We start from the raw sequence: 24,083 nt of genomic DNA on the forward strand, positions 1-24,083 counted from the left end.
TGAACTTCTTGTTTCCGTTCGCTTGCTGCGACGCGCACAAAACGCCACGGTGGCCACGGTGGTGAGTCTCACTCACGCTATGCTAGGAGTGAACTGCGGTCATACAGCAAATGCAACAACGTCGAGAGGAAAGCTAGGTCAACAATCGGAAAAACCACTCAGGCTTGGTCATGACTCGGACATGCCGTGCGAGCCCGCAGTGCATACGCCGGCACTCTTGCGAACCATCACCATGTCCTTATCGTGAACTTAGTTCATGTTCGAAATGACAGGGAAGGTCGTCGTTGTCACTGGCTGCTCGAAAGGAGGGATTGGCTATGCCCTGTGAGTGCCACGTTCAAGCTGTTCGGAGCGAAATTACAGTACGAACTGAAAGTATGTGTCACAACTCCCCTTCCGTCTGTTTACAATGCTGGCAGATGTGAGGAATTTGCGTCTCAAGGCTGCAAAGTCTATGCCACTGCTCGGAGGGTCGAAGCTGTGGGCGGCTTCAACGACCCGAACGTTTCCACTTTGAAGCTGGATGTCACTTCGGACGCAGATGTAGCGGACATGGTCAAGACAGTGTTGGATCGTGAAGACAGCATCGACATCATGGTCAACAACGCAGGGCGCCCCCACTCAGGTAGAACACAAGCTACCGATTTACCTCGCCATTTAGCTGATTAGCACCAGGCCCTCTAGCAGAGGTAGAGCTGCACGAAGTTCAGGAAACCTTCGACACCAACGTATTGGGACCTTTGCGTCTGTCACAAGCCGTCTTCCCACACATGGCTGCGAAGAAGAGCGGGACCATCGTTAACATAGGCTCCATTATGGGCGATACGTCAGTACGCTATTGCCTCCCTCGTCTACATCTAACGCGAAACGCATGCGCAGGCCAGCGCCTTGGGGTGGAGTGTACGGTGCGACAAAAGCCGCCCTTGTCCGTCTTTCTGAGGTGCTCTATATGGAAGCCGCACCGTTCAATATTCACGTCGTCCATATCTCCCCCGGCGGTGTCAAGACCAACATCGCCGCCCACGCGTTCAACCAGCTCTCCCTCCGTGACGACAGCTTCTACAAGCCCTGGCTCGGCTCGATGGCCAGAGCGATCGAGAAGACGGACGGCCCCTTGTCCATCACCCCAGAGCAGTTCGCGAAGAAGGTCGTGAAGCAGATTTTGAAGCCGAGCCCACCGAGGTATATGACGCTAGGCGCGGGCGCGTGGCCTAGCGCGATGATACAGTGGCTACCGAGAGGTTTCTTGTGCTGGTTGATGTGGACATTGGTTGCGGGGGATGGTTTATCGGTTTTATACGGAGTTCTCATGCAGCTACGTCGTCTACTTGGACTGGGTTGAGCATAGTAGCTCGCCTGGACCTCATAACGATGACAGCCAATGTTCTTCTCCCCCGTCTACTGTACCACCTGCGTGACCTCGGGTCGGTGGTTATTACAAGACTGCATCTCCGGCGACACCATGGTCTCCTTATGACCAGGCATAGTGGCATCAAGAGACAGAAAAGATCATCGGCATTGAAGGGGTGATGTCGTGATGTCGTAAAGGTCGAAAACGTGCGGGAGCGCAGTTACAAAAAGAGAAGATAAAAGAGAAGATACATAAAAGAGAATATATGAAAGAGAAGATGTAGAGGATCACAGAGTTCATCGTCATGCACTTCACGTCAAGATTCACTTAACTATGCGAACACCTTGCGAACACCTGTCCTCTGTCTTGTGTCTCCTTAAGCTATCCGATCTCACGAACCAACCCTTGCAACCCTCGCATTGGACCCTCAATGCCCCCAGATGCACCGACGCAACGTGCCTCGCCAGCTGGAACATATCCTTGACGTGCTTCTGGCATATACTGGCTCCCTCCTCGGCGGTCCGGGTCCGAGTCCACTGGCAGATGAGCTTGCCAGCGTCGTCCTTCATCAGCCGATGGTGCGCTTCAAGATGACGCTGTACTCCCGAGGTACTTAGGCGAGGCATATCTGGGGTGAGGCGGGGGCACGGCCCGCCGAAGTGGCATATGCTAGTGATTGGCGCGGGCTCTGGCGAGGCTACGTTCGCGACAATGGGCGAGAATTGGGCGCCCCGGGCGAGAGGAGTCTCGTTCCTGTTGAGAAAGGGATAGTACGGAGCTCGATGATGTGACAGGGGGAGGAGCCGCACGGATGGGTACTCACTTCGGGGCGAACTTGAACGGAAGCTCGAACGTCAATTGCTGGTGCGTCCCCATCGCGTACGTAGGATACATCTGTGTTGAAGCAGGATGTACGTTCTGAGTCATTTGAGGCCTGTGTGTCGAGAGTCAATGAGCAGGATGCCAACGAGGTGACGGACTGCATACGAAGTTTGTCCTAGGGACGGGACACACAAGACGCATGGGTCGATAGTCGGCGAAGGACCCGGCGGGTAAGCGCCGGCACTCGTATGCATCGTCCTGCGAAGGCTACATGAGCGAAGCCAGCTAGTGTCAAGTTAGGTAGGCGTACAGTGTTTGTCTTTGGGGCGGGGCCCCCCAGAAGACGTCTGAGTCGATGGTCGACGAAAGACGCGATGTGTATGCATACGCCATCCTGCGAAGACTATATGAGCGGAGCCAGCTAGTGCCAGTCAACGAGTACTTACGCATCAGGACCTGGACCCACATTCGGGGACAAAATGTTACCACCCAAGTTAGGCATCGTCATGCAAGGACAGTGGCTAGCGATGACCGGATTGGCGATGTAGTCCTGGTACCACTCCTCGTTGTTACGATGGTACAGGCAGAACATGTCGGGATAAGTCGAAGCGGAGTCTCGTGTAGAGCAACTGGAACACAGGGACGTGAAGCGGGTATGATTATATACGTACACAAGTGCACTCACAAAATGGACGACCAGGCCCGCTATGGGTCGAGCCATGCCGAGCCCACCCACCCCATTCGCCAGATCAGGGTGGAGGTGGTTTCTCGCAATGCGAGACTCCCACTGTAGATCCAGTGGGCGGCGTGGAACAACCAATCGTAGGGCCGGGCACGTCGCATCCTGCCAGTAGGTAAGCATGAGGGGCTCCAGACGGCGGATCCACATGTCACGGTAGGCGCTCCCTCCCTTCGAATTGGTCGCGTCGAAGCTTCGGTGAGCCTATGTAGGCGGTGGCATGAGGGGACAATGACGGTCCGGGTCCAAGATAGCGTGCAACAACCAATCGTAGGGTTGGGCACTGCCATTAAGTACTGACGTGAGGGGCTCCGGATCCTAATACGCGTAGCTTCTGTGTCACGGTAGGCGCTCCCTCCCTTGGAAGATTGGTCGCGGAGGAGCCAGGTCGAAGCTGCGGTGTGGCGGTGGCATGACGGTCCGGGTCTCAGGCAGTGTGCGCCGTGCAACAACCAATCGTATGTCTGGTGAGTTAGGGCTGCGCGTCCCTCCTGGGCCTGATACGGTGCCGTACAGCTGAGCTTACGAGGCCGGGACTCGGAAGGTCGACTCACCGCATACCACGCAATCTACAACCACCGCTACCACCACTTTACATCCTTGTTGAGGTAGTCATGCGCTCCACCCCTCCAGGCTCTCATTCAATGGAGGTTTTCAGGACAGGATATATGTCGCGGTATTGTGGCACCAATTCCTCAAGGTCTTATGCCATCATGGCTGAGGGCGCTCCTCCGATCACGGATCTCATATCCCGATCCCCTGACGTCGCGCCCGATCCGTGGCTGATGAGGTGATTCCCACGCACACGCGCCACCGCGTCCGGCGTTGTGCTCGTTGTCAGCGACGATGAGCATGAATATCTCACCCTTTTCGCCATTTCATGCCGCAATATTTTGTACCACTCATTCATAGTTGTATCTAATGCATCATTCATAGTCGTCTTGTGAATACATTGCCCCGCCGTGATACTACTACACATGTCTACCCGGCATCCCTAGTAGGCGGCTATACATGTGAACGTAGTAGTTAAAAACATACCTTCGAGGCCCTGAAAGACTCTATTTGACGTATTGAATGACTCTACAGCAAATCAAATACATTCCAATCCATTGCAGTTACACAGCGCATGTATCATCCTCACAGTATCACTGTGTTATGCGCGTCCGAGTCGTTGCAGCCGTTTGGGCCTCGCGCACACATCTTTCAAACTTGCTCCGCCGTCCCATGGCACGCGTCGTCATCTACCATTCTGAGTTAGATTATACAATGCTGCGTTCTTCTCGAATCTCTTTCTCTGCGTAAGTATATACCTGAGTCAACGCTCTCCGACCTTCTTGACACCTGGTATGACCCTCTCGTTGCGCCTCCAAAACTCGACCAGCACCTCCGCCAGCTTCCTCGGATCGTCCTAAGTACGGCGCACCCCGTCAGCCTCGCCTCCACCAAACCATGCAAGAAAAGAGACGCACCTCCTGGAGCATGTGCCCCACGCCCGGTACGACAGTCAGCTGGAACTTGCCCTGCATCTGGCCGATCATCAGCTCGCGGTCGAGCCGCTCCGCGCCCGCGAGCACGAGCAGGCGCGCCGTCCGCGCAGAGAGGAACAGCTTCGAGAGCGAGGTGAACCAGCCTGGATGGCCGCCGTTCGCGTCAGCGCCTGCATTCACCATGTGAGAAGGGGGTTGGGAGACACGCACTCGTCCAGTAGGGCGCCGTGCTCCGAAGGGGAGTCCGCCAGATCCAGGGAGGGGACGTGCCCTCGGGTGCGGGCTGGATGGTCGCGGGCACGGAGACGCGCGCGGAGAGTGGGTTATGGACGGCGTTGGTCTTCAGGCTGAGGTAGAGCGAGTCAGTGGGATCCCGTTATGTGGTTCGAGGGCTCTGGGAGGGACGCTTACTGCCACTCGATGGCTTCCTCCTGGCTCCCAAACCCGGCGGGGCGTGCGTCGAGGAGGGAGTGCATCATCGGGAGCGCTTCGAGCGTAAACTCTGTTATGGTTTTGGCATCAATTGGGAACAGGGTCGACGCCGACATGCCAGTGCAGGGGAGTTGGGGTTAGGGTTACAGCGGTGGGAGACGTTTAGATTGTTGGTGGTGAGACCGGGTGGGTGAAGTCAGCGTGTTCCTGCGATGTGTGGGAGAAGGAGTCTCGCGCACCTTCGACGATGTCGAGAACCGCGACGCCTGTGATGCGGTACTTGAGTTCTTGGAGTAGTGGACATGCGCGTACGATCACGGAGCCGCCGAGGGAGTGGCCGACAAGCTGTAGTGAAGGATCAATTGGGCCGTGACAACGAGGAGAGACAGAGTGGAACGGAAGGGCCAGGCGAGGATAAGCAGGGAGAGTCGCAGGCGTGATGGTAGATATGTAGGCAATGGCATGACGAGACTGAGGACGTACCAATATCGTAGGCGCCGCGCTGGGATCAGGATAGATCACCTTCAACGTATTCACAAAGTCGCTCGTTAGGGTGTCGATCGAGAAGTCCTCCTCGCCGCCCTCCAGCCCCGGCCTCGGCACCGTCGTGGCCGTCTTGCCTACACACCGCCACAGCCTCATCTCAGCACCGGATTGACAAACGCAGGACCAGAGAACGCGACGCACCATGCCCCCTGCAATCCAGCGCCATCACGCCGCACTCCCCGCGACTCAGCTCCGTCACCTCCCCCGCCAGGAGCGCGAATGTGAGTGCGGACTGTCCCGCACCGTGGTGGCACACCATCACCGTCCCCGCGTCTCCGCCCTCGCTCACCCGCGGCGGCGTGTAGTACGCGCGGACGTCCAGCCCCGAGTCGGGCACGGCGATCTGGGTCGCTTGCGCGAAGTAGTTAGAGGCGGAGAGTGGCGTGAGCTCGAGGTTGGGAACGCGTTTGCGTTGTGCGGACGTGTGTGCGCGGGTGCCTGGCCTACCGCAGGGAACTTCAGTTCTATGGTCGATCGCTAGAAAGAGAACGGAGTCGTGTGCCGGGTCATGAAGAGTCCATGGATAGGTCAATGACATCGGTCGTTCGACCCACCGACGTACATTCTGCCAGAGACTCTACGCGCCCTAGCACCGCGTGATATACTCACATTGTAGTGGGACCGATGCCTGATACAGGCGGAGGTAGCGATCCGAGCGAATCTGCCGCTTCCGACTCCTCGTCTTCCTCGTCGGAATCGGGAGGTAGCATGGGCAGCTTCGAGATGCGCGCTGAAAGCGCAGAGCGATACAGGTCGGACATGGGTCTGCCAAATATGCAGTTGTATGCAACAGGCGGTGTAGAGCAAGATCTTGGTCGGCGACCGTATGGGCCAGCTAGATGTGGTCGTGTGGCGAGCGGCGTCACAGAGCAGTGCGAAGCTGCTAGATGTTTGGTGCAGATGCGATGAATTTCTATCTATAAGTTGCGAAGAAAAACAATCAGTGGTGCGCATTAGAACGCGGCGTTCAGAGATAAAACCTGCAGGCTGTGTTCATTGACAAGTATTGTTCAGACTGTGGCCTTAGGTAAGTAGTTGCAGTAGGAGTTCTTCCGAAGTTACTTACCATTTAGAGTCACGGTAAATTACCCGACGTCGGTGGCGCGGACCCTCGGAGAAGGCCGAGAAGCAGCCACCCTGACCTGAAGTTGAGAGAGGGGTCTTGCACCCGCTCGTCCTCCTCCTACTGAGCTGAGTTATTCCTCCTCCCTCTGTGCCTCACGAGTTAGACGAGCTCCGGCACCAAAGCCTGCCTGGACGGACGATGATTCCGGTGTCATAGCCTGTGCACGGGCGCAGCGCACAGAACTCGCCTTCTCGCTGCCGCTCCGCGGGACGTCCTCCACACACTCTCGCACAATAGTCTCTGTTGTCGCACAGCGACCGCCGTGAACAGATATAGTGGCTTCTTGTTCTTCATCGCTAATGCCACTTTATCTCACGCACGCGATTTTCTGCACGCATTCTACGACACCAACGAGCCTTCCCGACTTCTGCATCGCTGCGAACAGCTTGCGCTCAGCCGCACTCGCACGCCGCATGCGAACGACCGCAAACGCAGCGATCTGTCTGCGCTTGGTCCGCAACTCTGCGCAGAGGCACTTGTTGCTCTAATTTTTGGGAATCAGGGCCTTGCTGCCCGAGCAAGGGGCACGTTGGCGCGGGGTACGCACCCTCGTGGGAATTTAAATACCGCCTCGGGGACGAACCGGGCGACTGGGGATTAGACGCTGCGCTGCAGACAGTCAAATATCACGTTGAATGGACATCGCACAGTGCACGCCAGACGGAAACTATTTGTCCTTGCCAAAGAACGAGTGACTATGCGCCCTGTATTAGCTCCTAAAATGTGTTTAAGATGTATAGATCAATCTAGCACTGAAATTCAAAGGTTACTAACAGTGATCACCGCAGTATTTCAGTATGTTCAAATGTTGGGTCTTGGAACATACAGATTCGGAGACAGTCAAGCTAAGATACAATTACTCTGCTGCATGTACCACGCTGAGACCTCTTTGATACGACTGCGATCATTTACGACGCGACCCACCACGCGCGACGGTGCACGACCGACTACAAGATGGTGCCGGGGACACTAGGTTCGACACAACCCCCTCACGTGCGCCGTGTGGAGGGTCTTGGTATGAGACTACCGGGGACACTAAGTAACTTATCTACGTCCATCCTCGATCACCTGTTATGGATCGCCGGTTCGTCCCCGAGGCGGTATTCCCACGAGGGGGTGCGTACCACCGGGCACGCGGGCGCGCGGGCACGCGGGCGCGCGGGCGCGCGTGCTCCTTGTGCCCGAGCACATTAATTCAATTTCGACCGTCTCTGCAGCCTGCACAGCATCCTACTGCGTGCTGATACCTGTCGCACAGCTGCGCTCGAAATGCGCCGGTACTACATGCGCCACAGGGGTAAGTTAGTTCAATCCCAACATTGATCGCATCAGCAAATTGGGCAATTGCTGAGCATCTGATCAGCTGACAGCCACCTCTCAGAAGCTCAGTTCGCTCAGACTTACCAGTCGCCTTCAGAGACAAACAGTTGTCAGAGAGTATCTCTGTACTCTTAGACTCATAACAACTGTATATTTTTGCTTGTACAGTACTCAAACAGTCACACCTATGCTTATTGTCGACATACATCGCTCACATTCTCGACGGTAGCACCGAGGCTACCTTGCGCTACGTCGGCCATCCGATTCCAAACAATTGCATCATTAGCATCATTAGCTATGTAGGTAAATACAGATATAAAACTCCCGCCGTCCGTTCATTGGACGTGCTTGCACACAGGGCGTTAGCCCTGCATGCTCACAGTCGCCGCACGCATCGTACTGCACATCGTAACTGCCATGCGCGCTCGCGGTCGGTGTACACACTGTGCTTCACGACGCTGGCCCCTGTTCCTGCAGTCAGCGTGTCCGCCCTCGTGTATCTGCACTCACCCGTCTGCATTCGCCCTCGCCCGTCCCCGCCATATGCTCGCCCATTTCTGCCGCATGTTCGCCGTCCACTCACCTCCCGCCCGCGCCCGCGCCCCGCTCGTCGCGGTGGCTGTGCCCACGGTGTGTTTGTTGGCAGCACCTTCGCCGTGTATGCAGGTAGAGGGCGTGACGCACTGCCCGCTTGAGCAAGCGTACCGAATCCGAGCGGGCGGGAATCCGAGCGGCCGGCCGGCGAATAGGGGAGCGAGGCAGATGGGTACTCGAGCCAGGCGCATGTGTGAGAGAGGCGGACGAGCAGGTGGGTGAGTGAAGGAGCGAGGTGGATATATAGACGAGGGCAAGCCAGGCAGGTCGGCAGCAAGGCCAGCGAGAGCGGGCAACGAACGGGTGGGCGAGAAAGCGAGCGGGCGAGAAGACGAGCTAGCGAAAAGACGGGCTAGCGAAAAGACGGGTGGGCGAGAAGACGGGCTGGCGGGAAGACGGGCTGGCTGGCGGGCGGGCGAGACGGGCTGGCGGGCGGGCGAGATGGGCTGGCGAGCGTATGCACGCGTGCACAAGTGGGCGAGCGTCGCACTCACCTGTAAGTTGTCCGTGTTCATCGCGAAGCACCCGTTCACGGACCTCAGGCTACTGGGAGCGGATCGGCGGGCCCCGTAATCTCGCTCATTCGAGAGCGAGTTCGTACACTATGTATGTGGGCATCGCGACGAGCGTGGTGTGCCTGGCGACTGGGGCACCTTGAACGCACTGCCATGCGCGAGGACGAGAACGTGCGCGTGGCCTTACTCGAGCGTCAGGTCGGAGGTCGAGCTGGAGATGCCGCTGGGGGGTATGACGGAACCATTCCCGCCGAGGTCCAAGAAGGTCGGGGTAGTCGGCGCGGGGACGAGCACGTCTTAAACGATGGGGATGGGACTTGGATCTTGAAGCTTGGGCATGCGCGGACTCGGATGGAGGAGAATACTCACCGTCACTGTCAGTGTCACCAATAAGAAGGACCTATACTTACTTTTGTGGCCCACCTCCCCCAGCTCCGTGCTCCCCTCACTTTTCCGTCGCTTTTTGCGTGAGCTTTGACGCTACCGCGCAGTGTTGACGCTGAGCGCTGAACGTTGAAGTGGAGGAGGCGTCGAGGTGGGGCTGCGACTCGAGAGAGAAGTGCTAAGCGCCTCAGCCACGACACGTCACGCGCGCTCGCCGGACTTCCTCGAGTTCGCCTTGCGACTCACTGTCCGTCCTCCCTGCTGATTCACCATCGCTTGTCCACCGCCGACCTCCAGTACACACAGGCGAGCTCGTCTGCAAGAGACAGCACGTGTCAGTCGGACCACTGCGCGGCCGGAGATCGCGCTGTACGCGACCGCAACGAGCCCCAGCGACGCGCCAAGAGCATCGCTGGGAGGCTTGAGCCTTCCGAAGGATTTGCATGCAGGGAGGACAGGGGGTTGTGGCCAGCAGGGTGCGACATTCAGGTGAGTGCACCGCGTTTCACCTCGACCCTGTAGCCAACCGCGGCAAGCAAATGCTCAGCAAGGACGACCGAAGACGAACACGACGGAGACGAACACGACGGAGACGGCCCCAGTACGTGCGTCTTACAACGTTACTATCATCATTCTCATTGACACTTCTTGTTTGCCTCGAAAAATCCTACTTCCTGCGATGCCTACTCTCGAATGGCTTGCCGCACCATTGCCCAGACCGGTTCGCTCGGTTCCAGCGCCACGCGTGGCGTGTCCTCTTCTACCAGCGAGCTCAACCACTCGCCCGTCGACATTCTCGTCTGGCGCGCGCTCTCTGTGGCGAACGGGGGGAAGCCGCTCCTCCCTCGCCTGCGCCGCACGGTCTAGTACGTCAACTCGGTGTTCGATATCGACCTGCTGCTCCTCATCCCGCGGGCGCTGCGCCACCTCGACATGCAGCACTAGGACGAGGTGTACGGCCCGAAGTACGAGATGGCGACGAAGACAAGGTGTGAGCACTACATGCTCGGACGGATCCAGGAGGCCGCACCGGACCTGGCCAGGATCTACATATGCATGCCGAGGTTCGAGTCGCTGGTCGTCCTCTCGTGGTGCCGCAGCCTCGCCCATTTGACGCTCAAGACTCGCCGTGAGTTTGTTCTTCCAGGTGGTGACTACAAGGCCCTGTTCCTCGCCCTGCAGTCCATCGACGTCTGTGCGCCTATCGACTCCGTCAAGGCTCTGCTGACCTCTGCGCTGTCCCAAACCCCGGCACGTCTCTCAGGCCACACAACTCATGCACCTTGGATGGACGACCTCAAAGAGTGTCTCATGACCTTCGTCAACACCTTCGGAGATATACTCGGAGGGCGTGGAATTGACGATATGTCCGCAGACCTCCCGTGAACAGTGCTTCAAGGTCGCCCTGTCCTTCGCTGCTGCTGTACTGTCTGTGCCGAACGAGCACGAGCGCGGCGAGAACGATCCCGGTGCGCGCGTGCGCCAGCGACAGAAAGCCGTTAACATATTGAACCCAACAGGTATCCGCCTGGCGAGCCTCAACGTACCGCGCGGCGCGCACGGACCCGTCAGCATCGAAGAGCCGGCCGTGTATGGGTACATATCACGAACTGATGCACACTAATACGACGAGGGTCAGTTCACTGCACACGACGTACCCAAGCCCGGTGCGACCCAGCTCAATGAGCAGACCAGCGGGAAGCAACAGCCTGGGCCCACCGGCTCGAGCAACAGCCTGGCATGCCCTCAGCGGGCCGACGTGCATAGACCTGTAAAGGACGAGCGTCCCGCACCCCAGCTCGAGAAGAAGCCAGGCCGCCGAGTACGAACACTATGAGTGGGAGTGAGTCCGCCATGCACACTCAATGGGCAGATGGTAGCTCGCACAAGCGTACGATACATATGGATCAGCAAGCACTATTTTGTACAGTAGTAGCACTCAATAGAATCCGATTGAATTGATTTGTATGTCCTGGCTGAAATGGCTGACGAGCTGGGTTGTCTGACATGCTGTCTGAGCGGTCTGAGAATTCTGTCTGACGAGGTAGCATCAAAAGAAATCGAGGTCTTGAGGACTGACTGTCTGAGACAATCTGAAGCTGTCTGAAGCCTTCTGAAGCCTTCTGAAGTCCCTGAGACTGCCGTCAGACAGATTGCGCAAGTTCCTGATGAAGAGAAGTTGGCCGCCTACGGATACGGATCACGAACCGACGCGCACCGGTACGACGCGCACCGGTACGACGCGGGCCCGGTACGACGCGGTCCCGGTACGACACAGCTCAACGAGCAACACTGTGACAAACAACAGTCCACCAGGCATCCGGCGCAGCCTGGCATGCCCCAGCTCCATGCGCATAGGCCCGTGAAGGATGAGCGTGCCGCACCGCACCGCAGCCCGAGAAGCAGCTTGGCCAACGAGTACGAACACAACGAGCGGGAGCGATTCCAGGTACATTCACCAGGCAGATGGTAGCCCGTACAAGCGTACGATACATCATAATTAGCAAGCACTATTTTGTACAGTAGTAGCAATCAATAGAATATGATTGACTCAATTTCTATGTTTTGGCTGATCTGCCTGACGAGCTGGGTAGTCTGACAAGCTGTCTGAACACTCTGAAAATCCTGTCTGACGAGTCAGCATCGAAAAAAATTGAGGTCATGAGGGCTGAAAATCTGAAGCAATCTGGGGCAATCTGAAGGCTTCTGAAGGCTTCTGAACCCCCTGACAGGGCCGTCAGACAGATTGCATGTTTTCCTGATGTTCGATGCTGGTGGGTCCGTGCGCGGTATGTTGAGGCTCGTCAGGTGTATATCTGTTGGGTTTGTGCCAGCGGGCTTGTGTCGTCAGCTGGTCGCGCACCGTCAGGATTCACATGGATTCACACTTCATCTTCATCGACATCTCGTACTTCGGGCCGTACACCTCGTCCCAGTGCTGCACGTCGCAGTGGCGCAGCGTCCGCGAGTGAGGAACGTCCGTATCAACCATCTGTCGGGCTCGCATGCACCAGGCTTGATGAGCTCGCACTCGCTCGTGGGTCATTGCTCGGCGGACTTGCGCAGAGCGGCACTGGGCGGGCTGGCACTCGCTCGGCTCAGGCTCATCAGATTGGCATAGATAGAGCGGGCGAGCCATGCTTCTCACCATGTTCGTGCTCGAAGGATATATCTTTCTCGGGCTTGCGCATGACACCTAAGGCCGAGCACGGCTATTCCAGGCTCAACCCGGACCCATACCCGCCCCGGTACAGACCCGCCACAGCGGGTACGGGTGCTATGCGGGTCAACGGGTCTGCGGGTTATGCACGGGTTTGTACGGGCAAGCGGGACGATGGGTGAGCGACACGGCAGGTAAGTAGGGCAGCGAGAGGGACACAAACGAGAGGAACGGCAGGTAGAGCGAGGCAGTGGGCACAGGACCGGCAGGCGAGCAGGACGGCAGGCGAAGGGAGCGACAGCGGGTTCGACAACAGGCGAGGAGAGCGGCGGGCGCGTGAAGCGGCAGGCGAGTGGAATAGCGGGTGAGCGAGACGGAAAGCGAGCGGGTGTGCGACGAGCTGGTCTTGTCGTACCTGTACGTGTTGTATCCGTATGCGCTTGTGCTCGTTGGGCAAACGTGCGCCGGGGTTGTCTCCGTTGTGTTCGACTTCATCCACTCGTACTTGGTGGGCTCGGAGTCGAGGTGGAACGCGGCGTACTCACCCGACTCGCTGGCCCTGCTGGCCACATTCCTCCCTGCATGTCAGCCCTTCGCGAGCCTCCAGCGACGCTCTTGGCGCGTTGCTGGGGCTCGTTGCAGTCGCGTACAGCGCGGTCTTCAGCCGTGCAGTGGTCCGTTTGACACGTGCTGTCTCTTGCGGACGGGCCCGCCTGCCAGTATCTCTTGGAGGTCGGCGGCGGGCTAGCGAGGGCGAAGCAGGCAGGGAGGATGGGACGACTGGCAGTGGCTAGTGAAGGCGGACTCTGAGACTCGAACTGGAAGTCCGGCGAGGCGTGCGTGACGTGTCGTGGCTGAGGCGCTTAGCACTTCTCGTGAGTCGCCTCCTCCTTGCCTCCTCCACGACTCAACGTTCAACTTTGACACTAGCGTCGGTACTACGGTAGCGTCCAAGCACACGCAAATCGCGATGGAGACGCGTGTATAACACGGAGCTGGAGGAGGTAGGCCACGGAAGATAGTATAGGTGAGTGCGACGCCCGCCCCTTGCGTATTCCTGCTTGCTCGTTCGCCCGCCTGCTCGCCAGCCCGCCCTAGGCCTCTTGCTAGCTCACTAGTCTGCCTACTCGCTCGCACACTCACCCACCCGCTCATCCGCACGCTCGTCTGCCCACTCTCGTTCTCTCGTTCTCTCGCTAGCCCGCCCGCTCACCCTCGCCGCCTTGTTGGTTCGCCCGCTCGCCCGTTCTCATCTGCACTCCTCTTGTTTCCTCCGCTCTCCCGCCCACTCACTCGCCCGCTATCTCGCTCAGCCGCCGTTCCGCTGACCCATTGTCTGACTTTCCCGCCGTCCCGCCCTCGCGCTCGCCCGTTATCCCTCGCGCTCGCCCGTCATCCCTCCCGCCTGCCGTCCGCTCACCCTCTCGTTCGTCGACCTTCTCGTTTATCGATCTTCTCGCCCCCTCATCTGTTAACCCGCTCGTCTATTGACCGGTTTTGACCGTCTCATTGGTCGACCCTCTCGTCCTGCTCGTCCGCGCAGACCCGTGCGGGATCCCCCATACTGTCTCTCTTCTGTTGAGTGACGCTGAGCCTTCTCCTCCCATCCACATATGCCCAAGATCCCCGTTTTGTCCCCGTTTCCCGATACGTCCACCTTTCAAACTACCCCGGCCCTCGCGAACCTCAGAAATGCTTCCGTCACAACCTACGTACAGTCTCATCCCCAAGCGTGCACGGCAAAGGTGCTGCGTACGAACACGGGCGACGAACGCACTGTGGACGCGGCCACAGTGACGAGCAGAGGGCGGACACGGGCGGGAGGCGTGTGGATGGTGTGCGGACGGCGAGTGGATGGCGGGGAAAGGCAAGCGGATGGCGAGGACGGGCGAGGGCGAGCGCAGACGGGTGAGTGCAGAGACCTACGAGTGAGCGAGCTGACTGCAGGTACAGGACACGGCGACGTGAAGCACAATGTGCACGCCGACCGCGAGCGCGCCGGGCGCAGCGTGCAAACACGGCCGACGTCCGGACAGCATGTACACAAGCGAACGGGTAGGTGGGCACGCAGGTGGGCACAAGGCACAACGACGTCCAGCACGATGCGTACGGTAACCGTGAGCATATCAGCCCTGAGTGCAGGCTCGGCCGACGAACGGGTGGTGAGAGGGTCGTATCTGCTTCCCTATCTACTTATATATGTGAGTAGCTAATGATCTGATATAATGGTGTTAGATGGGCTCGGATGTAGTGCTACTGTCGAGGGCGTGAGTGATGTACACCGATGAATGAGTGCCGGCGCGACCGTATCAGTACTGTACAAGCTATGCTATAACTTACGAGTCTAAGAGTAGAGCTGTTGAAATCCGACATTTCCCATTATTGTTCACCGTGGTTTACGAGGTTCGCCTACATTGTTCCGAACATTCAATACAGATATGCACGACAATTGTAGTCAGATTTTGTTCAATAGAGAATACTTCACCGATCTGACAACTGTTTGTCTCTGAAAGCAACTGGTAAGTCTGAGTGAACTGAGCTTCTGAGACGAGGCTGTCAGCTGGTCAGATGCTCAGGAATTGCCCAATTTGCTGATGCGATATCCCTTTCCACGATGATTCAGAGTGCGCGCTGACCTGCAATTCGATAGTCCTCAATACAAGCGAATGGCAGCATTCAAGGGCGATGTGGTATTCCAGGCCCCGAGACGTCATCTGCTCAAGAACGCATCGCCGACTCAGAACGCATGGGCCTTCCGTACGCAGCCAACTCACTGTGCTCTTTTACCATAAGCCTGACTGGCTCGACATAGGCTTCATGAGGAATGACGGGCCTTACATCGGCACCTACCACACGGCTGATATCCCCGAGTTCTTCACCGACATTGACTACATAGGGATGGACGCATTGAGTGGGTCCACAAGTATACCAACAGCGGCGGCTTACTGATCACCCGTATTTTTACAGTCTACTTCGCCCACTACCTCAACCCGAACGCGCCTAGCGATGTGGCAGCCAACGTCAGCTATCTGTCAAACATCACATGGCCGTTGTGGAACTCCTCCCTGGACGCGCCTCCGCTGCTGACTTTCGTGGACCCCGTGCCGTCGGTCCAATTCACCGCGGATACCTACCGTCTGAACGCAACGGATCTGTTAACGGCGCTTTTCTTGCAGTCGTCATGAGACGTTCAACTGGGGATACTGATTGCTCACCTGACTACTTCGTATAGGCTTTTATATATCGTCCCACTCTGTTGTCGCTCTCTTCGCAATGCTAACATATGGTTCATCGGCAGTTAAGAACGATGCCTGCCAAGCTCACATAAGGGGATAAAGTCAGCGGATGTTCCTGAGCCTAGTGGCTGCGATGTGCCCATGTAGACTGACACTGGACTGACATGTTGTGGGAATACACAGGTTTCGTCAGTTCGCATTACGCAATTCTCGTCAGATTGAGACGGCCGTCTCAGGCTCTGGATCCACAAGGCGAAACATAGACGCACTGAGTTCCCGAGACCACGGACAAACCACGGAGTGCGTAAACTACTTAGTACTGTTCAAACGTTCATGTTGACAGTGATGCCATACGACATAGCGGCGACTTGGCACGTCCGACTTCCGCCGCGATGGTACTACTTACAGGCAGTCAGTACGTATACTACTCTTCAATAGTCAGTGCTTACTATGACAGTAAGTATAGGCTCGACACAAACCCCACACGGCTAGCGCCGCATGAAGGGTCTTGAGCGAGACTAACTGACAATACCCTGGTCTCCATGTGACAAGACGCTCGCCGGCTTGTATGGTCTGCAACGGAGACTACCTGGTCTCAGGTCTGGGCGCCACATCTGCGCGGGGAAGGCCAAGGGAAGGCCATTTCCGACGGACTCGGACTTAGTAGCTTGCTTAGTCATGCCCTCAATATTCGACGTCTATTCCGCCTTGAATCCGCCGCCACCATATGTAATGGAGGTCGTGAACGTGCGGAATGCCCTGCAGATCTCTTGGAATGGGTGAAACTCACCACGGCCATCGGAAGTGTGTGCGTATAAAAGGGGGACTGGACGATGCGGCGGTACTGTTAACAAGATCACCAAGATGCCGTCTCCTAAAGTTTGGTTCAGTGAGTAGTACCCCTCGACACGCTTTTGCACACAGTGTTCATAATTTGTCGCAGTTACTGGATCCTCCAGCGGCTTTGGTCGGAACATGACCGAACTAGTGCTGGAGAAGGGCGATATCGCCGTCGCCACCCTCAGAAAGCCAGAGGTCATCGCTGACCTCGCGGCCAAGTACAGCTCCGACCAGTTGCTCGTCATCAAGCTCGACGTCTCGAAGCCGCAAGAGGTCACAGCCGCGTTTGCTGAAGCCGTGCAGAAGTACGGGCGTATCGACGTGGTGTTCAACAACGCCGGGTACGGCATCCTCGCCGAGGTGGAGGGAACACCGGATGAGCAAGCGCGTGCGATGTTCGACGTGAACTTCTTCGGGGCCGCGAACGTCAGCAGGGAGGCCGTGCGTATCTTCCGCGACGTCAACAAGCCACAGGGCGGCCGACTGCTGCAGATGAGCTCGGTCGCCGTCTACGCCAGCTCCGCAGCCATGGGCTACTACTGTGCGAGCAAACGCGGTGAGTATTGAACCAGGGTGATCCCATGCCGTAAACTGACGATCCTACGCGATCAGCATTCGAGGGTTTGAGCGAAGGACTTGCTGCCGAGCTGGACCCGGACTGGAACATAAAGGCAAGCCCGAATGTAAATCGTCGGCATCGGACGCCCAGTTGATATGTCGTTGCAGATCACTATTATCGAGTCCGGGGGTTTCAGCACGTCGGGATTGCGGAGCATCTTCCGCGTGGACCCTCACCCTGCCTATACAAAGCCGACATTGACACCGGCCATCGTCAGGAAGTACCTGGCTAGTGATACCTTCCCTCCGGGGACCCCTTCAGCTGCGGGAGCAGTAGACGTGATCTACAAGATCGCTGCGCTGGAGAACCCCCCATTGAATTTTCCACTGGGGAAAGATGCTGTGGGAACGGCAAAGAAGAAGACGGGCGAACTGCTCGCGAATGCGGAACAGTTCGCGTCGTGGTCGGAGGACTTGCCTGTGGCTGCGTGAGGTCAGCAGAATTCGTCTGCTATACGAATAGAGCATGTATGAATGATCTCACGCATAACTCGGAGAGCTCATGCCAGCAGTGGGCATAGTGAATGATTATGTACCAGTAGCGTACTCTGAGCAGTGACGGCCCGGGTCATAGTACAATGGATCTCGCATTGCCACGCATACGGTTGAGAGTACATCAGCATGAGAACTCAAGAGTTGGACAAACAGCCCTGATAAGATACTTGTACATCAAGACAACGCATTCAGAGTCGCATGTTCACCCGTCGACCTACGAACTCTATTCAGATTTCCCGAGCTTGAAGCACACAGAGCTCAAACTGACAACCTACCTGTGACTTCTTGCCAAGAGCACGTTTTCGCATTCCAAATGGATCGTCGTTGTCCACCTTCTCCTCAATGCGGTCCATGTCGTCAGCTCCCCTGGTGCGTTTCTCGTCCTGACGCGATTCTGCAGATTCGTTTTGCCCCGACTGCGAATTACTGGCATCGCGTGGAAGCTTGAACGGCAGCGCACTGTCGTTCTCCGGCCAAGACGGATCCGCAAGTGCCTTGTCGAAGACTGCCAATACGCTCTCGTAAGTGAGAGAAATTGTGGCTGACCCTCGGTCGCCACGCGTCGGGACGTTGTCGAGGCATAAGTCTTTGAAGTCGTAGATGAGAGTTGTCAGTGGCTTGTTATCCTTCACCTCCCATTCCATCGATTCTGTGAGGAAATACTTCTTCTTCTGTGCGCTGTTCTTGTCGTCCTGCGCATTGAAAATCTCTAGGTAGATAACGTGACTCGAATGGTTTGTGTGGTTTGTATGTCGCAGAACAATCCACAATAAGAGCCAGAAGAAGGACTCAAGGTCGTGGTGGACGTCATGGACAAGATACGTCTCTAGTATCTCGATGGCCATGAAGTCAAGCGTGCCCTACAAAGACAATCAGTCCGTGCACCCCGTACTCGAGATATTCGATACCCACTATTCTCTCCCTCAACTTCATCTTCACTTGCAACTTAGCCTGGTCAAACTCGTTATCCTGTCCTATATTGTCCTTTGCTCCAGGGCCAAAAACGGGGGTGTGCGTTTCAGGAGGCACGGGACGATGAGGGTCAGGCGGATTTTCGTTGTATGCATTGACGAATTCCTTCCAACGTGCCTCGTTGACCGGCCAGCCCGCGTGTCGTAGCGCCGCCTTCCAATCAAAGGCGTAATCGAGATCGAGCAGAAAGCCGACGAAGGAACACATTCCGTCGTCAACAATCATCACATTTCCTTCGCTGATATCACGATGGATCATGCCTGCCCGATATGCCTGCCGATGCCCTGGTCCTGAATGAGCAACATCGACCATCCGCGCAAAGCGGAACAAACGTACCGTGGATAGCGTCTCGAAGGGCTCTGACGAGTTCCTTCGTCGACCTGAAGTCCGACAAGGGGCGGCCGACAGTCCTCATCACCAGTCGCATATGGCTCCGTTCATTGTAGGTCGCTTCCTCAGCACTCATCAGCCAGCCACAGACTGTGCGATGGTAGGCCTCGTACGCAGGCGGTCGATCGGCACTGCTGGCAAGTAAATCCAGGTCTGCGTCACTTACCTCGAAAGTCGACGATCTGGAGCTGCGCAGACTTGACAGGACCTTAGCTGCTTCACGTGCGCCGAGGTCTTCGCCATATGCTACGTCCGGAAGTCCGTATAATTCTGTGACGCCTATGTCGAGCGAGGCGGCAACCACCATCTCCTCCAACTTTTCCGTGAGTATGGGACATCCTGCGTCGTCCAGCTGAAACCCGTCAGGTAGCAAGGGTTTTCCCGGACCAGGCTCGTCGTTGCAGTGCATAAATACGTGGTCTTCGACCATCTCCCACCACGGCCGGTTGCGGTACGCTTCACGAAGGTGGTTGTACAGCACATCTTCACGGTCGTGAGCGAGTTGCCTCCATGCCTCCTTGATTGCGCAGAACTGCCACGTCCCTTCCTCGAGTGCGTCCCAGACTGTCGTCGATCGCGAGAATAGCCGCGGATTCAGGTCACGAAGTCGGTAGAGTAGATACCTCACCGCCCCAAGCTCCGAGCCATCCTCGTTGTATTGATCGCCGTCATCCATCGGCACGCTTGCTTCTCGTCCTCCGTGAGACGGCTCCCTGCTCTTGTGCTCCTCGTCGCCAGCTTGATGTCCTCTTCAGTAGCTCGTTGAAGCGACGGATCCGCGCCAGGACCATAGCGGCGAGGGTTCCCCACTAGCCGCCGACACGCGCTCGATGATGCGAACCGCCAGATCAGTTCATGAATAGGCCAGGGATGCTTTTGATGTCGAACGATCGGGATGCGACTCCCGCTGCATGATCGAACCGGTAGATCGAGCCATGGTGTCGTAAATGCCGACGACGTACACAAAGAGCATCCCGTGGGTCAGCATGATGTTCCTTGCGCTCTTTGCGACTTGTATGAGCCCGCTCGTCGCTGAATTATAGTTTTGTGGGCCATAGTCGCCAAATGGGTCTTTGTGTTTTTCTTGCTCGATTTCAAAAACCATTGATATGTCTCGCCACGTATGCCCCCACTTTTCGTCGCCCTCGCCCGGGAAGACATGAGGATATCTGGCATGGTATAGTGTTGTTCTGTTTCCCACCCCGGGAACGGGTGTCTTACGCTCGCGTCGCATCTGCTGCTATCGGCGAAATGCGGCTTGCGCTCGGGCTCAAAATCGCCAACAATGCTCTCGAGTGCTTCGATCTAACCAAGGAGTCAGGCACAGATCTCCAATTCAGTCAGGCAGCTAAACATACCAGCTTTGAGCACCTTTCCGTCTCCGGTTCCGAAAAAGGGACGTCTGCAAAGACAGCAGCCGGGTCTGACCACGGTCGACAGCCAACCAATTGACCGTCAAACGGAACATAGACGTCAAAGAAGTCCTTCAAACTCTGGTCGAAGAGACTCATGTTGCTGTCCATCTCGGCTGCCCAAGACTCCTTGCTCACTTCGCTTGACTGGCGTGTTCGCTCCGTGTGGGTGGTCGCACGTTGGGCTGCCAGTGGCGCCACCTGGTACACATTGTCCCGTACATCTCCAATGCAAGCGATGAGGTGGAAGAGCTAGATATTGGGCTGGATTCTGAGGTTCGAAATCTAGAGACAAGGATGACAGTGCACAGAAACGAGATGAAGTTGAACGCTACAGTGAACGTTGACGTTGAGAATGCCACTGGCAGACTCTGAGGCGCTGTCACCTGTGGCTGCGACCAAGCCACAGACGCGTGCGCACGCGGTCACGTGGAAGTACCGTAATTCCAAGTTCCAGATCTATCATCTGTAGACAAGCAGAATCCAGATATCGATTCCACTGTATACAGAACATGCGATACTTATAGTACAGATATATATAAGAGCGCGCTCAGACTAGATAGGAGACATTTCAGATTTACCGGCGCGAGCGAACGACCTTTCGAGGCTACTACCTGCTCATCTTCGTGCTACAAGCCCGTTTCGCCGGCAATGGATCCCGTCTCTGATTCGGAGGTGTCGCAGTCCCGCGGAAGCTTGAATGGCGGTGCGTGGTCATTCTCCGGCCAAGACGAACTGGCTAGAGCGCGGCCGAACAGCGCCAATACGCGCTTGTACGTCAGGGGAGTCACAGTAGCTGCCAGGCGGCTCGCAATCCACAGGTATACTGCGGAGGCACAATCTTTCGAAATCGCGAACGAGGGTGGTCAGTGGATCGTTGTTGTTGACCTCAAATCGCATCGGTCTCTTGAGGAACATCACTTCATGGTCTTGCTATCCAGTGCTTCGAAAATGCGAACAGGTCCTATAAGGTGGATAGCTGCCGTGATTTGTGTGCCGTAAGACGGCGCAGTCACGACAAGAGCTATAGAAAGGACTCTAGGTCTTACTCAACATCGTAAGCGACGTACCTGTCAATGATCTTCATCGCTATGAAGCTCGATGAGTCCTGACAATCGAGCACGATTCAGTGTACTGGACTCGATGTTCTCTGGCTCACCTTGACTCCTTTGTGCTCCTCGACATTCGCTTCCAGTTCGCCTCGTCTTCAGCTTGTCTAGATTTCTTGATGCTGCCTTCCAGTTGAAAGCGTAGTCGAAGTCGAGCATAGAGTCGGAAGAGACGGGTCCACCCATCAAAAGCCGTCACATTTTCGGGGCTGGTGTTTCGGTCGATTGCATCTGGCTTGTGCGCTTGTATACAATGATTCTGAATGAAAAACATCATCGGTAAGTATTGGACGGAGAAACGAATCCCGCTTACTGTGCCCCGAAGGGCAGACATGAACTCCTTCGTCGACTTATAGTCGCCGGTCGGGCATGTGTTTCCTGTCTTGCATTAATTGCTGTACTCTCGAGGAAGGAAGAAGAGATTACGCACAGAGCTGGTTTGTTCGGATGGTCTGTGGCAGAGCCAGTGTCGCTCGATGATAGTTGAGTCGTAACTTCGCAAGACCCTGGGTCCATAGGGTAGCTGTGGCTTGTCGGTGCATACTGAACACTAGCCTGAGATGTAATTCCCGTAAGTCAACATGCTAGAAATCTTTACAGAGCTCGAGAATCGCGCGTGGATGTGGTTGAACGGGGTTCGACGCTACGTTAGGATGAAGCTGGGACGAAGCACCGCTGGCAGCCACAGACGCGGCGGCGCAGCCCGCGCGCCAACGCAAAATCACGCGCTGGCCTGCGCCCGTTCTTTCTGAAACTCAGACTTTCTGACCACGCCCCGACAACGCCCCGACCACGACTTGACGCTCAGCGCTCAGTTCTCTACCCTCGTCTTGAGGAGCCTGCTTACCTGCTGTTCGCTGTCCGGATTATCGTGGTCCAAGTTATGCAGCTTCTCGGCCTCATGTGATATCAGATGTACATATCTATTTGCCTGGTATGCTTCACCTTCAGCTCGATCAAGATGTCTGAAACTCAGTTTGCGGAGGCATACACGTTGCTCCACGTAACCGCCTAGGCGCAGTCGTATCTAGGGCTTGCCACTGAATATGATTTGCGGCTGCACCGTCTCTTTCTTCTCCACCACCACCTAGGCTGATTATCCGGGTGGGCTCTGTAGAGCCGGCAGACATGACCAAGATGCTGTCGAAGGTCGCGCTCGAGCGCATACCATCGCTCACGTTCTACAAAGACGCATTGACGCTGTCAAAGAGAGGCAGCTCGATACCACAGCTCACGTGCCTTGGAAAGGCGTGTAGATTGTATGAGCCCGACGTTGTGCGCTGCGCGAATGCTGGTGGGCATGGGACGGACGTGGACTGGAAGGTGAGCACACGGTTGATCTACTCGAGTACTCCGGGCCCGTGGTCGGGCGTGAAGCTGATGCGTGATCTGTATCAGTGCGAAGCAGACCTCCCGGAGGCACTGCGATTCGGGAGAGTCGAGGTATCGTGTGAGGGATGGAGTGGCCCCGGGGATCCGTATGTCGTGAAAGGTGCGACGTTGACTTCCTAACATAACTGGAATACGGCGCGCTGAGCACAGTGTCCCTCGCACTAGGGTCCTGCGGGCTTGAATATCGCTTGGTTCAAATTCCGGATGCCCTGCGTCGACCGGAGGAACACCACCGCCACCACTCGCGAATCCTCAACTGGATTGGAGGTGCGCATCCCTTCGTCAGCTTGTTCACGTTATCTCACAGGACGGCCCACAGCTGCACGCGACAATCCGTCTGCTGCAGTTTTCACAATCGTGTGGACAGCGTGTCTTCTGTTCATCCTGTACAGCTTCATCAAGTCTTGCTTCGGAGCCGTACAGGTAGCACGCAACCCTCTGGCTCACGACCTCGTCCTCCGGACAGTGCACCAGGGTGGTTCGGCAGCAACGGAGGACACTCTCCGGGCCCAAATGATCCGCCGCCGCCGTACTCGAAGCACCCCGGGTCAACACCTGGTGTCAATCCCGCCACAGGGGGCGGCCTCAATCCAGGCTTCTGGACGGGCGCCGCACTCGGTGGGTTGGGCACGTACCTTCTCAATCGCGGCCAGCGAGAACGAGAGCGAGAACGTACCTACGCGCGGCCGGCCGCGTATGACTGGGAGCACGATCAACTGTTCCGATCGTCGCCGTCGGCTGCGCCTGGGACGTCGCAGTGGGGGTCTGGTGGTGCCTTTGGACGACGTGCGGCATTCGGGTCGGATGATCGTGGCGAGGGCTCGTCAAACTTGGGCCGATGAGGCGGAGCACGGGTTTGGGGGGTTCAAGTGTGAGATGATGCAGAGGCAGCTACCACCGGTGTTCAGAGTACGTCTATGTGTATCATTTGTGTATTGTATATGTATATCGCACCGGTCGCAAATACTAGAAGTATACGTTGATCTGCGCGCATTGGCAGCCTGAGGACGGTTTCGTTTCATTTAGGCTGAGACTTCTTGACTCCTTGAATCGCTCCCATACATCGATGCGTGGTGCCAGTGTGTAGAGAATGGGAACCTGCCCGGATTTGTCACATAATATTAGCCTGAAGGCCTGACTCTT

General features: G+C 56.6%; 8 protein-coding genes across 8 annotated transcripts; 4 read left to right on the forward strand and 4 right to left on the reverse strand.

Annotated features, from left to right (window-relative positions):
• The first annotated feature begins 661 nt into the window (after positions 1 to 661).
• B0H18DRAFT_162241 (uncharacterized protein) lies at positions 662 to 1,432 on the forward strand. The gene has a single exon (XM_048036931.1). The coding sequence runs from the start codon at positions 872 to 874 to the stop codon at positions 1,340 to 1,342; it is 471 nt and encodes a 156-aa protein (XP_047895816.1). The 5' UTR covers positions 662 to 871; the 3' UTR covers positions 1,343 to 1,432.
• A 1-nt stretch (position 1,433) lies between these two features.
• On the reverse strand, positions 1,434 to 3,072 carry B0H18DRAFT_162266 (uncharacterized protein). Its single transcript, XM_048036932.1, has 6 exons — positions 2,859 to 3,072; positions 2,620 to 2,802; positions 2,484 to 2,567; positions 2,339 to 2,431; positions 2,175 to 2,285; positions 1,434 to 2,104 (listed from the first exon to the last, which is right to left on the reverse strand). The coding sequence occupies exons 2-6, from the start codon at positions 2,763 to 2,765 to the stop codon at positions 1,675 to 1,677; spliced, it is 864 nt and encodes a 287-aa protein (XP_047895817.1). The 5' UTR covers positions 2,766 to 2,802; positions 2,859 to 3,072; the 3' UTR covers positions 1,434 to 1,674.
• A 940-nt stretch (positions 3,073 to 4,012) lies between these two features.
• On the reverse strand, positions 4,013 to 6,428 carry B0H18DRAFT_995297 (Alpha/Beta hydrolase protein). Its single transcript, XM_048045320.1, is given in 9 exon segments — positions 4,013 to 4,320; positions 4,382 to 4,542; positions 4,610 to 4,746; positions 4,811 to 4,901; positions 5,071 to 5,176; positions 5,315 to 5,451; positions 5,519 to 5,820; positions 5,987 to 6,239; positions 6,255 to 6,428. 8 exon segments carry the CDS (start codon positions 6,136 to 6,138, stop codon positions 4,228 to 4,230), a joined length of 1,179 nt encoding a protein of 392 aa, XP_047895818.1. The 5' UTR covers positions 6,139 to 6,239; positions 6,255 to 6,428; the 3' UTR covers positions 4,013 to 4,227.
• A 1,659-nt stretch (positions 6,429 to 8,087) lies between these two features.
• B0H18DRAFT_162320 (uncharacterized protein) lies at positions 8,088 to 9,123 on the reverse strand. Its single transcript, XM_048036933.1, has one exon. It carries the CDS (start codon positions 8,930 to 8,932, stop codon positions 8,330 to 8,332), a length of 603 nt encoding a protein of 200 aa, XP_047895819.1. The 5' UTR covers positions 8,933 to 9,123; the 3' UTR covers positions 8,088 to 8,329.
• Positions 9,124 to 15,083: 5,960 nt separating this feature from the next.
• Positions 15,084 to 15,853, forward strand: B0H18DRAFT_162390 (uncharacterized protein). Its single transcript, XM_048036934.1, has 2 exons — positions 15,084 to 15,387; positions 15,444 to 15,853. Exons 1-2 carry the CDS (start codon positions 15,162 to 15,164, stop codon positions 15,659 to 15,661), a joined length of 444 nt encoding a protein of 147 aa, XP_047895820.1. The 5' UTR covers positions 15,084 to 15,161; the 3' UTR covers positions 15,662 to 15,853.
• A 723-nt stretch (positions 15,854 to 16,576) lies between these two features.
• On the forward strand, positions 16,577 to 17,602 carry B0H18DRAFT_1084007 (NAD-P-binding protein; the record flags this gene model as incomplete). The annotated part of the gene is made up of 4 exons (XM_048031733.1): positions 16,577 to 16,601; positions 16,656 to 17,108; positions 17,165 to 17,223; positions 17,279 to 17,602. 4 exons carry the CDS (start codon positions 16,577 to 16,579, stop codon positions 17,600 to 17,602), a joined length of 861 nt encoding a protein of 286 aa, XP_047895821.1.
• A 265-nt stretch (positions 17,603 to 17,867) lies between these two features.
• B0H18DRAFT_1117183 (uncharacterized protein) lies at positions 17,868 to 20,550 on the reverse strand (the record flags this gene model as incomplete). The annotated part of the gene is made up of 7 exons (XM_048033538.1): positions 17,868 to 17,879; positions 17,941 to 18,525; positions 18,578 to 18,921; positions 18,974 to 19,765; positions 19,916 to 20,171; positions 20,249 to 20,332; positions 20,386 to 20,550. The coding sequence occupies 7 exons, from the start codon at positions 20,548 to 20,550 to the stop codon at positions 17,868 to 17,870; spliced, it is 2,238 nt and encodes a 745-aa protein (XP_047895822.1).
• Positions 20,551 to 22,323: 1,773 nt separating this feature from the next.
• On the forward strand, positions 22,324 to 23,782 carry B0H18DRAFT_1147762 (uncharacterized protein; the record flags this gene model as incomplete). Its single annotated transcript, XM_048035707.1, has 5 exons — positions 22,324 to 22,871; positions 22,947 to 23,040; positions 23,106 to 23,207; positions 23,260 to 23,341; positions 23,368 to 23,782. The coding sequence occupies exons 1-5, from the start codon at positions 22,677 to 22,679 to the stop codon at positions 23,780 to 23,782; spliced, it is 888 nt and encodes a 295-aa protein (XP_047895823.1). The 5' UTR covers positions 22,324 to 22,676.
• Between the last annotated feature and the right edge of the window lie 301 nt (positions 23,783 to 24,083).

Source organism: Fomitopsis serialis, assembly GCF_022376445.1.
Source record: "Fomitopsis serialis strain Sig1Antser10 chromosome Unknown B0H18scaffold_18, whole genome shotgun sequence".
Classification (NCBI taxonomy): Eukaryota; Fungi; Basidiomycota; class Agaricomycetes; order Polyporales; family Fomitopsidaceae; genus Fomitopsis; species Fomitopsis serialis.